At 38.7% G+C, this 14,843-nt stretch overlaps 1 protein-coding gene across 1 annotated transcript in view; it reads right to left on the bottom strand.

The window, feature by feature from the left end:
- Positions 1 to 14,843, bottom strand: part of DNAH3 (dynein axonemal heavy chain 3) — a 191,099-nt gene that overhangs the window by 129,919 nt on the left and 46,337 nt on the right. The window contains exons 16-17 of the mRNA XM_024744485.1: positions 11,454 to 11,607; positions 10,519 to 10,663 (exon numbers count right to left, since the gene is read on the bottom strand). Of these exons, the coding sequence (XP_024600253.1) occupies positions 10,519 to 10,663; positions 11,454 to 11,607 (299 nt within the window). The remainder of the gene's footprint in view (positions 1 to 10,518; positions 10,664 to 11,453; positions 11,608 to 14,843) is intronic.

Raw genomic sequence — 14,843 nt, 5'->3', positions numbered from 1 at the left:
CCCCAAAAAAAAAAAAAAAAAAAAAAAGAAGAAGAAAAGAAATATGTATGATTTCCATACAATATATAAAAAGAATAATACACCATGTCCACGTGGGGTTTATTGGCAGAATGCAAGGTTGATTTAATATTTGAAAATCAAGCAATGTAATATAGTCGAAAGAAGGAAAATCACATAATGTAAATTGATGCAGCAAAAGCATTTGACGAAATCCAATATCTATTCATGATAAAAATCTATAAACAGGGCTTCCCTTGGTGGCACAGTGGTTGGGAGTCTGCCTGCCAATGCAGGGGACACGGGTTCGGGCCCTGGCCCGGGAGGATCCCACGTGCCGCGGGGCAGCTGGGCCCGTGCGCCACGGCTGCTGAGCCTGCGCTCTAGAGCCCGCGAGCCACAACTACTGAGCCCGCGTGCCTAGAGCCCGTGCTCTGCAGCAAGAGAGGCCACCGCAATGGGAGGCCCGTGCACCGCAACAGAGAGTGGCCCTAGCTCACTGCAACTAGAGAAAGCCCGGGTGCAGCAATGAAGACCCAATGCAGCCAAAAATAAATAAATTAAAATAAATAAATTTAAAAAAAAATCTATAAACAAACTAGGAATACAAGAGAACTTCCTCAGTCTGATAAAGGGCACCTATAAAAACCTACACTGACATTACATTTTTGTATGTGTTAAATATGTACAGCTTTTTATATGCTAATCATACAAAAAAAGTGGTTTAAAAAAATAATAGCAAAAAACCCATTATACTTAATGGTGAAAGATGGAATACTTTCTCCCTGAGATCAGAAACAAGGCAAGGATTTTTATTCTCCTAACTCAATTAACAGAAAGACAGCTGAAAAAATCCCAAAATACTTGGAAATTAAGCTACATACTTCTTAATAACACATGAGTCAAAGAAGAAATATCAAGAGAAATTTAAAAATATTTTGAGCTAAATGAAAATAAAAATTAACATCAAAAGCTGTGGAATGTCATAGCCAATATAATACTCAATGGTGAAAAGCTATAAGCATTCCTGCTAAAATCCAGAAGAAGACAAAGATGCCCACTCTCATCACTTCTATCCAACATAGTATTGGAAGTCCTAGGCACAGGAATCAGACAAGAAAAAGAAATAAAAGGTATCCAGATTGGAAGGAAAGAGGTAAAATTGTATGCAGATGACATGATACTCTATATAGAAAACCCTGAGGATTCCACTCAAAAACGACTAGAACTGATAAACGAATTCAGCAAGGTAGCAGGATACAAGAATAACATACAGAAATTGGTTGCATTTCTTTACACTAACAATGAAATATCAGGAAGGGAATGTAAAAAAAAAATCCCTTTTAAAATCGCATCCAAAAAAATAAAATACAGTAAGTCCCCTACATACAAACCTTCAAGTTGCGAACTTTCAAAGATGCAAATGTGCATTTGCATGTCCAATCACGTAAGTCAGTTCATGTGTCTGGCATATATTGTCACGTGCGTGCATCTTCTACAAGTGGTTGTGCTTTTGTGTACCTTACTGTACAGTACTGTAGAGAGGACAGTAGTACAGTGTCACTGGATCATTTTTTCAAGTGGGTAGATAGAATCAAATCCAGCAAGGAACCAGAACCTGTGCCATCAACGTCAGGCGTGAGTGACATTGCAGCTTGCCCTCCGTCTCCTACTGCTGAGGATCCTTCAGCTCTTCCATCTCCCACCTCCTCTCCCTCCTCCAGCCAGTAACTCTTCTTGCCTGTTCACTCGATGTCAGCCCCAGTATGCCAGCTGTTGTACTGGACTACTGTACTTTTCAAGGTACTGGACTTAAGATTAAAAATGTTTTCTTTGTTTTTTGTGTTTGTTTGTTATGTATTATTTGTGTGAAAAGTATTATAAACCTATTACAGTACAGTACTATGTCGCCGATTGTGTTAGTTGGGTACTTAGGCTAACTTTGTTGGACTTACGAACAAATTGGATTTACGAACGAGCTCTCAGAACACAGCTCATTCATATGTAGGGGACTTACTGTATGTAGGAATAAACCTGAGCAAGGAGGTGAGAGACTGAGAACTATAAAACCTTAATAAAGGAAACTGAAGATGATTCAAAGAAATGGAAAGATATCCCATGCTCTTAGACTGGAAGAATTAATACTGTTAAAATGGCCATACTACCCAAAGCAATCTATACATTTAATGTGATCCCTATCAAATTACCCATGACTTTTTTCACAGAACTAGAACAAATAATCCTAAAATTTATATAGAACCATGAAAGACCCAGAATTGCCAAAGCAATCCTGAGGAAAAGAACAAAGCAAGCGGCATAACCCTCCCAGACTTCAGACAATACTACAAAGCTGCAGTAATGAAAACAGCGTGATTTTTGGCACAGAAACAGACATATGGAGTGGAACAGAATAGATGGCCCAAAAATAAACCCGCACACCTACAGTTAATTAATCTTCAACAAAGGAGGCAAGAATATACAATGGAAAAAAAGACAGTCACTTCAGCAAGTGGTGTTGGGAAAGTTGGACAGCCACATGTAAATCAATGAAGTTAGAACACATCCTCACACCATACACAAAAATAAACTCAAAATGGATTAAAGGCTTAATATAAGACATGACACCATAAAACTCCTAGAAGAGAACATAGGCAAAACATTCTCTGACAGAAATCGTACCAATGTTTTCTTAGGTCAGTCTCCCAAGGCAATAGAAATAAAAGCAAAAATAAACAAATGGGACCTAATCAAACTTATAAGCTTTTGTATAGCAAGGGAAACCATAAACAACATGAATGACTGACAAGGGCTTAATTTCCAAAACATACAAACAGCTCATACAACTCAAAAACAAAAAACCAGGGCTTCCCTGGTGGCTCAGTGGTTGAGAGTCCTCCTGCCGATGCAGGGGACGCGGGTTCATGCCCCAGTCCGGGAGGATCCCACATGCTGCGGAGTGGCTGGGCCTGTGAGCCATGGCCGCTAAGCCTGCATGTCTGGAGCCTGTGCTCTGCAACGGGAGAAGCCACAACAGTGAGAGTCCCGTGTACCGCAAAAAACAAACAAACAAACAAAAAACCAAACAACCCAATCAAAAAATGGGTAGAAGCACTAAATAGATATTTCTCCACAGAAGACATACAGATGGCCAAAAAGCACATGAAAAGATGCTCAATATAGCTAATTATTAGAGGACTGCAAATCAAAACTATGATGAGGTACCACCTCACCGGTCAGAATGGCCATCATTAAAAAATCTACAAATAATAAATGCTGGAGAAAAGGGAACCCTCCTACATTGTTGGTGGGAATGTAAACTGGGGTAGCCACTATGGAAAACAGCATGGAGACTCCTCAAAAAACTAAAAGCAGAGTTGTCATATGATCCAGCAATCCCATTCCTGGGCATATCCAGACAAAACTATAATTCAAAAAGATACATGCAAGGCTTCCCTGGTGGCACAGTGGTTAAGAATCCACCTGCTGATGCAGGGGACACAGGTTCTAACCCTGGTCCAGGAAGATTTCACATGCTGCAGAGCAACTAAGCCTGTGCACCACAACTACTGAGCCTGCGCTCTAGAGGCCATGAGCCACAACTACTGAGCCCATGTGCCACAACTACTGAAGCCTGTGTGCCTAGAGCCCATGCTCCACAACAACAGAAACCACTGCAATGAGAAGCCTGCGCACCGCGACAAAGAGTAACCCCCACTTGCGGCAACTAGAGAAAGCCCGTGCACAGCAATGAAGACCCAAAGCAGCCAAAATAATTAATTAATTAATTGATTGATTGATTAATTAATTTTAAAAAAGATACATGTACCCCCATGTTCATAGCAGCAGTATTCACAATAGCCAAGACATGGAAAAAATCTAAATGTCCATCAACAGATGAATGGATAAAGAAGATGTGGTACATATACACAATGCAATATTATTCAGCCATAAAAAAGAATGAAATAATGCAATTTGCAGCAATATGGATGGACCTAGAGATTATCATAGTAAAGGAAGTAAGTCAGAAAGAGAAAGACAAATACCACATGATATCACTTTTATGTAGAATCTAAAATATGACACAAATGAACTTATCTACAAAACAGAAACAGACTCACAGACATAGGGAACAGACTTGTGGTTGCCATGGGGGAGGGTGGTGAGGGAGGGATAGACTGGGAGTTTGGGATTAACAGATGCAAACTATTATACATAGAATAGATAAACAACAAGGTCCTACTGTATAGCACAGGGAACTATATTCAATATCCTGTAATAATCCATAATGGGAAAGAATATGAAAAAGAATGTTTATATAACTGAATCACTTTGCTGTACAGCAGAAATTAACATAACATTATAAATCATCTATACACCAATAAAATAAATTTTTAAAAAGTTGTGGGATATAGGGAAAAAAGTATTTACAGGGAAATTTATAGCATTGAATATATATATTAGAGAAGACCTAAAATCAATAATCTATGCTTCCACTTTAGGAAACTATTAAAAAAGAGCATATTAAATCCAAAGTAAGGGCTTCCCTGGTGGTACAGTGGTTAAGAATCCGTCTGCCAGCGCAGGGGACACGGGTTCAAGTCCTGGTCTGCGAAGATCCCACATGCTGCAGAGCAACTAAGCCCGTACGCCACAACTACTGAGCCTGCGCTCTAGAGCCCACGAGCCACAACTACTAAAGCCCGTGCACCTAGAGCCTGTGCTCTGCAACAAGAGAAGCCACCACAATGAGAAGCCTGTACGCCACAACGAAAGAGTAGCCCCCACTCGCTGCAACTAGAGAAAGCCCGCGCACAGCAACGAAGACCCAACGCAGCCAAAAATAAATAAATAAATAAATTTATTTTAAAAAATAATAATAAATCCAAAGTAAGCAGAAGAAAAGAAATAATAAAACGAAAACCTGGTTCTTTTCAAAGATCAATAAAATTGATAAATAGCTAGCTAGGCTAACAAAGAAAAAAGAAAAGACACAGATTACTGACATCAGAAATTAAAAAGGAGACATCATTGTACATCTCATGGACATTAAAAGGATAATAAAAGAAGACCATGAAATACTCTATGATCACAAATTTGATAACCTAGATTAAACAGACCAATTCCTTGAAAGATACAATTTGCCAAAATTCACACAAGGAGAAACAAACAATCTGAACTGGCCTATATTTATTTAAGAAATTGAATCTATAATTAATAACTTTCCAAAACAGAAAGCATCAGGCCCAGATGATGGTGAATTCTGCCAAACATTTAAGAAAGGAAAAATACCAATTTTTGTACAATCTCTTCCAGGAGACAGAAGCAGAAATACTTCCTAACTCATTCTATGAGGCCAGCACTATCCTAATACCAAAACCAGACAAAGACATTACAAGAAAAGAAAACTAAAGACCAGTATCCCTCATGAACATAGATGCAAGAATCCTCAACAAAATGTTAGCAAATTGAATCCACCTATATATATATTGTATATTAACATATATATATATATATAATTACACACCACAATCAACTGGGACTTATTCCTCACATATAAAGTTGTTTCAATGTTTGAAAATCAATTAATATAATTCATCACATTAAGAGGCAACTGAAGAAAAATCACACGATCATATCAATAGATTCAGAAAAAGCATCTGAAAAAATCCAATACCCATTCATAATAAAAACTCTCAGCAAATAAGGGATAGAGGAGAAATCCCTCAACTTGATAAAGAACATCTACAAAAACCTACAGCTAATATCATACTTAATGGTAAGAAACTAGAATCTTTGCTGCTAAGATCAGGAACACAGCAAGAATGTCCCCTCTTACCACTCCTTTTTCAACAGCATTCTGTGGTAGTCCTAGATAATGCAATATGACAACAATAGGAAATAAAAGGTATACAGACTGGGGAAGAAGACATAAAACTTTGTTTGCAGATGACAGGATCACTTACATAGAAAATATGAAAAACCAACAGCAAAAAGAAACCTCCTGAAACTAATTCACAATTATAGCAAGGTTGCAGTATACATGGTTAATACACAAAAGTTAATTGCTTTCCTATATATTATTAATGAACAGTGGATTTGAAATTAAAAACATATCCATTTACATTAGCACCCCCAAAATTGAAATACTTAGGTGTAAATCTAACAAAATATGTACAATGTCTATATAAGGAAAACTACAAAACTCTAATGAAAGAAATCAAAGAAGAAAATAAATGGAGAAAAATTTAATGTTCATGGATAAGAAGATTCAATATTGTCAAGATGTCAGTTCTTTCCAACTTGATCTATAGATTCAACACAATCCCAATCAAAATCCCAACAAGTTTTTTTTTAGATACTGACAAACTGATTCTAAAGTTTACATGGAGACACAGAAGACCCAGAATAGCCAATATAATATTAAAGGAGAAGAATAAAGTTGGGGGACTGACATTATCCAGCTTCAAGACTTACCACATAGCTACAATAATCAAATGTGATTGACAAAAGAATAGACATATAGGTCAATGGAACAGAAGAGAGAGCCCAGAAATAAGATCCACAATAGTCAATTGATCTTTTACAAAGGAGCAAAGGCAATACAATGGAGAAATGAAACTTTCCAACAAATAGTTTTAGAACAACTGGATATCCACATGCAAAAAAATAAATGTAGAGGGACTTCCCTGGTGTCGCAGTGGCTGAGAATCACCTGCCAATTCAGGGGACACGGGTTGAATCCCTGGTCTGGGAGGATCCCACATGCCATGGAGCAACAAAGCCCTTGTGCCACAACTACTGAGCCTGTGCTCTAGGGCCCGCATGCTGCAACTACTGAGCCTGCGCACCACAACTACTGAAGCCCACGTGCCTAGAGCCTGTGCTCCAAAACAAGAGAAGCCACCGCAATGAGAAGCCCGCACACCGCAATGAAGAGTAGCCCCCACTCGCCACAACTAGAGAAAGCCCGCATGCAGGAACGAAGACCCAATGCAGCCAAAAAAAAAAAGAAAAAGAATGTAGATGGAGACTGTACATCCCTGACAAAAGTTAATCAAAAATTAATCAAAATGGATCATGGACTTAAATGTAAAATGCAAAACTATAAAACTTCTCGAAGATAACATAGCAGAAAAATCTAGATGACCTTGGGTTTGGTGATAAATTTTTAGATACAATGCTAAAGGCATGATCTAGGAAAGAAATGACAAACTAGACTTTATTAAAATTAAAAACTTCTGCTTTGTGAAAGACACTGTCAAAAGACTGAAAAGACAGACCAAAGACTAGTAGAAAAAATTGCAAAAGACATATCTGATAAAGGATTGCTGTCCAAAATATATAAAGAACTCTTAAAACTCAACAGTAAGAAAACAAACTTAATTTAAAAAGGGGCAAACCCCCTCCCCCAACCCTAACTGTTTTAATATACACTAGCAATGACCAATTAGAAACTGAAATTTTAAAACATATAGCTCTATAAAAAGAAATACATATAAATTTAACAAAACACATATAGGATCTGTATGCTAAAACCTACAAACCACTGACAAAAAGAAGTCAAAGAAGAGCAAAATAATTAGATATACAACGTCCATGGATTGGATGATTCAATTAAAGATGTCAGTTCTTTCCAAATTGATTTAACACATTTCCAATCAAAATTCCAGCAGGTTTCTTGTATATATAAATAAGCTGATTCACAAATTTTATGTAAAAGACGTAAAGACAAAGGCACTGTAATAGTCATAATAAAACCTGAAAAAGAAACTGAAGTTATATGACAGTCTCAAAAAGACAAAACTATAGGAACAATGAAGAGATCAATAGTTGCCAGGCGTAGGGAGAGTGTGATTATGAAGGGGTACTACAAGGAAGTTTATTGAAGTCATGGAACTGTCCCATTTTCTGATTGTGGTGAATCAATACATATGTTAAAATTCATAGAACTGTATGTCAAAAATATCATTTTTACTGTATATGAATTTAAAAAATAAAATCTAAAAAATTTAAAATACATTGTCTCTTTCCAACAAAAAAGCTTGCTAAATTATAAATACTTCCTTAACACCAGAACTATTTTGTGCCTGAACCAACAAAAAGCATCACGTTTAAAGGTGACACTCTGGGGACTTCCCTGGCAGTCCAGTGGTTAAGACTTTGCCTTCCAATGCAGGGGGTGAGGATTTGATCCCTGGTAGGGGAGATAAGATTCCACATCCCTCGGGGCCAAAAAACCAAAACATAAAACAGAAGCAATATTGTAACAAATTCAACAGAGACTTTAAAAACGGTCCACATCAAAAAAAATCCAAAATAAATAAATAAAGGTGACACTCTAGAAGAATTCCCATTAAAATCAGGAATAAGACAAAGGTGCCATTATTACTACTGTTTAATTTGGAGGTGCTAGTCAACACAGAAAAGTGAATTTTAAAAGGGGTGTGAAAGGGATAAGGTAAAATATCCTAAATGTATAGATATGATCGAGTACTTCAAAAAATAAAAAGCATCAATAAAAATATTATTCAAGGGCTTCCCTGGTGGCACAGTGGTTGACAGTCCGCCTGCCGATGCAGGGGACACGGGTGCGTGCCCCGGTCCAGGAAGATCCCACATGCCGCGGAGCAGCTAGGCCCGTGAGCCATGGCCGCTGAGCCTGCGCGTCCGGAGCCTGCGCGTCCGGAGCCTGTGCTCCGCAACGGGAGAAGCCACAACAGTGAGAGGCCCGCGTACCGCAAAAAAATATAAATAAACAAAATAAAATAATAATAATAATCAATAAATAAAAATTATTCAAAACGGAAAATTATTTAAATAAGGTGGTTTAGTAATAGAGAAAAAGTGGGAGGGCAAATGAATAGCCTTTTATAAAGTAAGGAATTCAACTGACCAATTTTTTTTTGGTGTTTTTGGCTGCACGGCATGCAGGATCTTAGTTTCCCAGCCAGGGATGGAACCCGTGCCCCGCCCCCTGCAGTGGAAGTGCAGACTCTTAACCACTGGACCGCCAGGGAAGTCCCAAGAATGCTTTTTAATAATGAAAAAGCATACTTAAAAGTTGTGAAAAAGAAAATACCACTTTAAACATCAAATGAGCAAAAAAAGTTCTTAAAGCTATTACTTCCCAAGTTTGTTGAGGGTATGAGGAATGCGCCCTCAAATACTGCTAGAGGAATAATAAATTAAAACATGTAATTTTTCTGGAAGGCAATACCAATAACAAAAGCATTTTCTAAAATCCTAATAATTTTTATTATATCCCTTTGATCTAGCCGTTTCACTTTTGGTAGTTTATCCTAAGAAAACGATCATTATTGTATACTGAAAATTGGCAACAAAGATGTTCATCACAGTTGTTCTTATAATATCGAAGCACTGGACTTTCCTGGTGGCGCAGTGGTTAAGAATCCACCTGCAAATGCAGGGGACATGGGTTCGAGCCCTGATCCAGGGAGATTCCACATGCTGTGGAACAACTAAGCCTGTGCACCACAACTGCTCAGCCTGCACTCTAGAGCCTGCGAGCCACAACTACTGAGCCTGTGTGCCACAACTACCGAAGCCCGCGTGCCGAGAGCCCATGCTCCGCAACGAGAAGCCACCGCAATGAGAAGCCCATGCACCACGACAAAGAGTAGCCCCTGCTCGCCGCAACTAGAGAAGAGCCCATGCAGAACAACGAAGACCCAATGCAGCCAAAAATAAATAAATAAATAAATTAAAAAATATATTGAAGCACTGGAAATAAGCTAAAGGCTCAACCCTGGAGGTCTCAGATTTTGTCCTCTGCTCCTAAATACTCTACCCAGGTGATGTCATTGATGGTTTTTAATTGTACTCTTACATATCAATTATTCCCCAATATAAATCCCACCCCCACTATAACTTCAATCCAGACTGATATACTGAACTGCTAATTAATCTTCCCATTTGGATGTTTGCAGACACCTAACTCAGTGTATTGAAGCTGATGTTTTTTTCCCAACAAATCTATCATTTCTTTTATTCAGTGATGGCCTTATCCACCAGACTGCCTGAGCTAATAATCTGGAATTCACCCTAGGTGCTTTCCTCTCCCTCACTGCTCCCTGCCCCATATCAGATCAATCATTAAGTCCTGTTGACTCTACCGCCTCAATTTCTCTCTAGTGTCCAGGATCTATAGTAAAAGAGGTAGTTTACAGATATCTATGGCACTCTGGCCTTTCTTGCATCAGCGTAATAGGGGAACTGCCATCTTATTCTCCCACCACCTGCCTCTCTGAGTCACTACCCAACCCATGGCTGTGGGTGGCTGCCTATTCTATTTCACCCTGGCAATAGATCTGGCGCTTTGATCCCCACCTTCCATCATTATCACATGAGAAAAATTTAACTATCGTTGCCTTAATCCAGAGAATGAGAATATGATAAAAAGTCCAGCCAGAATCTGAGGTCCCAATCTTATTTCAGAACTGGCTGGGTTGAATCTGCTACCCCATCGCCATCCTGACCCAGCAGAGTGAGAATGTGATATACCATTCATCCATTCCTCCGACTTGATGCTAAATTCGTAGGCTGTCGCCCACAGCTGCTCGTAAGGCACTTTGTTGGTCATCACGCTTTGTAGAAGAGGAAAGGTACTCTTCTCCTTTTCCAACAGCTCCTCCTCCTTATTGATCAACTGCAGGGCAAAAGGGGATGCTGTTTATTGGGTGGGTGGTTCTCCTGGACCCTAGAAGCCACCATGGCAAGTTCCCCAGTGCTTTGAAAACCAAGTTGAGGAAGATGCGTGTTCATCTGGGGAGTAAGACAGGAAAATAAGGCATGAACTCAAACAAGAATGTCCCTGTGCTACCTCTGAGGGCCATGGCAGCTGAGATCTAGCTGGGGGAAACCTTATGAGAATTTGCCACTTGCTCCATCACCTTGGCTCCAACTGTATCATATCCATATCCCCATTTTCCCAATTTTCATATGTACTTCAACTTACAGTACATATGAAACTGTTAACACAATGTTGCCTTCTTGTGCTGAATTGCCTCAATGGTAAGAATTTTAATGATTAAAGAACTTACTAGTGAACTTCAAGGCAAGTTACTTAGCTTCTCCAAGACTTAGTTCTCCCATTTTAAATAGGGATAAATGAAGATACAGTACCTACCACAAAGGTTTATTATGGATATTATTAAGTGACATATCACATATGAAGTCCTTTGCACATTGCGCACATAATACACGCTCAATACACGTGAGCAATTATTCCATTACAATTCTTCTTTGTGTACTCAGTGACTAACAAAAAAGCTGGTATAATGTAGGGGTGTGGAAAGAGGTAGTCGAAAGCACCAATGAAAGAACTGGTCAATCAACTAATACTATCCACCTGACAGGTGATGTTAGGCAAACACAAAACCAAGGGCCAGAACCAACAGAGCAGTACAGTCATAAGTTCCCATCCCAAGACCCCAAACCTCAAATTCCACCAGTGCTTGATCTAGATTCTTTGAAAGCTCATTAAGCTTTTCAACATTGCTCTTCATTTCTTCTGTAGTCATCACTTCACGTTTCCTAAAACCTTCCAGTTCCTTGTTGTAGCCCTCAAGTTTTGCCTCAAATTCTGAGCATCTGAAAGTAAAGACAGTCCAGTCACACTTGGACTTTCCATTTATCAGCATTGCTCACCCAATTCAAGCCTGGGGAGAATTTGATCTTCTGATACAATATATGTAAAACTTATAAAAATATGTTATTATATATAATTTGTAATCCCACCTCCCAGAGACAGCTGCTTTGAACCTATGGTGGTTAAATATTTCCAGATGTTTCTCATATAGGTAAATATATATCAAAAATATATAATACATATGCTATATAATATATACATGTATAAAATTTATGTATATACATATTATTCATTTATCCATTAGGTATTTATTATTAAGTGCCTAATATCAAGAACTGCTCTAGGCATCAGGAATATATTTGTGAAGTACACTATGAAGCTCCCTACCCTCATGGAGCTTGTATTTTAGTTTGGGGAAACCCAGACAGTAAACATATATGGATGGATGAATGAATGGATGAATGGATGGACAGATGGATGGATGGATAAATCCATACATAGATAAAAATGAAATATTTCTGATAGTGATAAATGTTCTGAAGAAAATAGAACAGGGCAGAGTGCCTAGTGGATGCAAGTGAAGGGCTACTTTAGCCAGAGTGATCAGGGAAGACTCTTCCAGAGATTTATCTACTTCATCCATATTATCAACAAAGCAGTTCTCAAATTTACTTTTCCCTTTTCCTAACGAGGTAGATTAACACAGTGTTAAGTGGACAGGTTCTAGAGCTGGACAGGTTAGGTTCAAGTCCCTACATTGCAACATAGTAGCTATGTGACCTTGGTCAAGTCCTTTAACCTCTATATGCCTCAGCTAAAGAAAACAGGGATGGATAAAGTACCTACTTTAGTATTTAATAAGATAACATATACAAAATGCTCAGAATTAAGCCTGGTACATAATAATCACTATAAAAATGTTTAGTCTCATTCACTAGAATTTAAACTCTATCAATGCAGTTTTAATCTCCTTAATGCCTTTTTGCATCTCCAGCACTTAGAAGAGTGTCTGGCATAAAACAATCAATACTCATTGAATGAATAAGGGGATTTGCCATTCAGAACAGCTATAGTAACATACCATAATTTTGGCTATTATCTTAAGAACACTTAATCCTGTTATGGCAGTTTTGATGTTCTTTTTTTCTAAAAAGTAATTTAAGGGAGTTAATTTTCAATGGTTTGATTTGGGTTTTATTTCTAATTACACTGTGTGGTAAGCAGCCTCTGGTAAGGTCCCCAAAGAGCCACACCTCCTGGTACTTTATATCCATCTATAACTGTCTCCTTTTGAGCTGGGCTAGACCTAGGAACTCACTTCTAACGAAGAATACGGCAAAAGTTATGGGATATTACTCCCAAGATTAGGTTACAAAAAGACTGTGACTTTCTCTCTCTCTGTCTTTCTCCCTCTCTCTCTCTCTGAAGGAAGCCAGCTGCCATGTTACGAGCTACTCTATGGAGAGGTCCATATAGCAAGGAACAGAGGGAGGTTTCTGGCCAACAGCTTATGAGGAGCTGAATCCTACTAACAATCATGTGAGTGAGCCTGGATGTAGATCCTCACCCAGTTGAGCCCTAAGATGAGACTGCAGCCTTGGCTGACATTCTGACTGCAACTTCGTAAGAGACCTTGAGCCAGAGGTATACTCTAAGCTGCACCTAGATTTCTGACCCACAGAAACTGTGAGATAATGAATGTTTGTTGTTTTAAGTTGCTATTTTTCAGAATGATTTGTCATGCAGAAATAGATAACTAATACACACTATTATAACAGAGTATGGCCAATATCGTTTCTGCTTCTTTAAATATTTTTTCTTGGGGAGGGGTTCCTAAAATATGGTCAATTTTTGTAAATGTTCTAAGGACATTTTTAAAAATAAATTTATTTATTTGTTTATTTTTGGCTGTGTTGGGTCTTTGTTGCCGCATGCGGGCTTTCTCTAGCTGCGGCAAGCAGGGGCTACTCTTCGTCGCAGTGCACAGACTTCTCATTGCAGTGGTTTCTCTTGTTGCAAAGCACGGGTTCTAGGCATGCAGGCTCAGTAGTTGCAGCTTGCGGGCTCTAGAGCGCAGGCTCAGTAGCTGTGGTGCACGGGCTTAGTTGTTCCACAGCACGTGGGATATCCCCAGATCAGGGATGGAACCTGTGTTCCTGCATTGGCAGGCAGATTCTTAACCACTGCGCCACCAGGGAAGTTCCCTAAGGACATTTAAGAATAGTTTTTTCCATTGTAGAGTAGAAGGTTTGATACACATCCAACAAATTAAGGTTCTTAATTATTTACTTCCATTATCTCCTTATTCAAGTTTCACTTCATTTATTTTTAATTGAGTGATTATTTGATATAAAAGAGTTGATGACTGCTTTAACGTTATTCCACCCACCTAAGTAACCGTGTTTGAATCACTAATGTTTTTGCCTTGACTTTGACTCTATCTGATATTAATATGGCTGACTCCGTTTTCTTTTTCCTCGTATTTGCATGCAGTACTCTTGCCCACGGACAAACTTAAATTTTCTTTGCTACCTATTAGCACAGGAGATCAGGGACAAAGATTAGTAACAGGATTTAAATCAGTTATTAAAATTTTATAGGAAATACAGAGGACAGAGGAACATATTAAATGACACCCCAGAGGTACAATCGGGAAAGTCTAGATCTGGGGACAAAAGACTTGGTTTCTTCAATAAATAAATTACAAGGAAAAAACCAAAGGAGATGGAGGGGGACCTACAGATAAAAAGAAACCTAAGAGACATGTCAACCAATTGCAATGCTGTAGACATTTTTGAATTCTGATTCAAGTAAACAAACCATAAAAAGAAAAAATTAATTAGATCATTTTGGTCCCCAGATTAAAAACCATCAGTGACTTTCTACCATACTTAATAAGGAACCCAAACTCATTACCACGACTTCAAGGACGTGCTCCTCTAACTCTTCAGCCTCCTTTTATAGCTACTCTCCTTCTTAGGCAAAGGTATTCCCATGGTGGAGCCATTGCTCACGCTATGCTCGATGCCTGGACAGGACCCCCTTCTACTCTCTCCCTCCCCACATCTTCCCTTGATGGGATCCTTCTCATCCTTCAAGTCTTATTTACATGAGCCTTTCCCTGACTTGCCCATTGAATGCAATCACTGTGCTCTGTCACCCTGTTCTTTTCCTTCCTAGAGTTTCCGTATTTATCTGCTTTATCTTCCATCTCCCATGCCCCTTTTGTTCTCTGTAT

Source organism: Neophocaena asiaeorientalis, unplaced genomic scaffold (assembly GCF_003031525.2).
Source record: "Neophocaena asiaeorientalis asiaeorientalis breed wild unplaced genomic scaffold, Neophocaena_asiaeorientalis_V1.1 scaffold91, whole genome shotgun sequence".
In the NCBI taxonomy this organism is placed as follows: domain Eukaryota; kingdom Metazoa; phylum Chordata; class Mammalia; order Artiodactyla; family Phocoenidae; genus Neophocaena; species Neophocaena asiaeorientalis.
The sequence above is the reverse complement of the archived record's forward strand: the minus strand, read 5'-3'. Positions and strand labels throughout refer to the sequence as shown.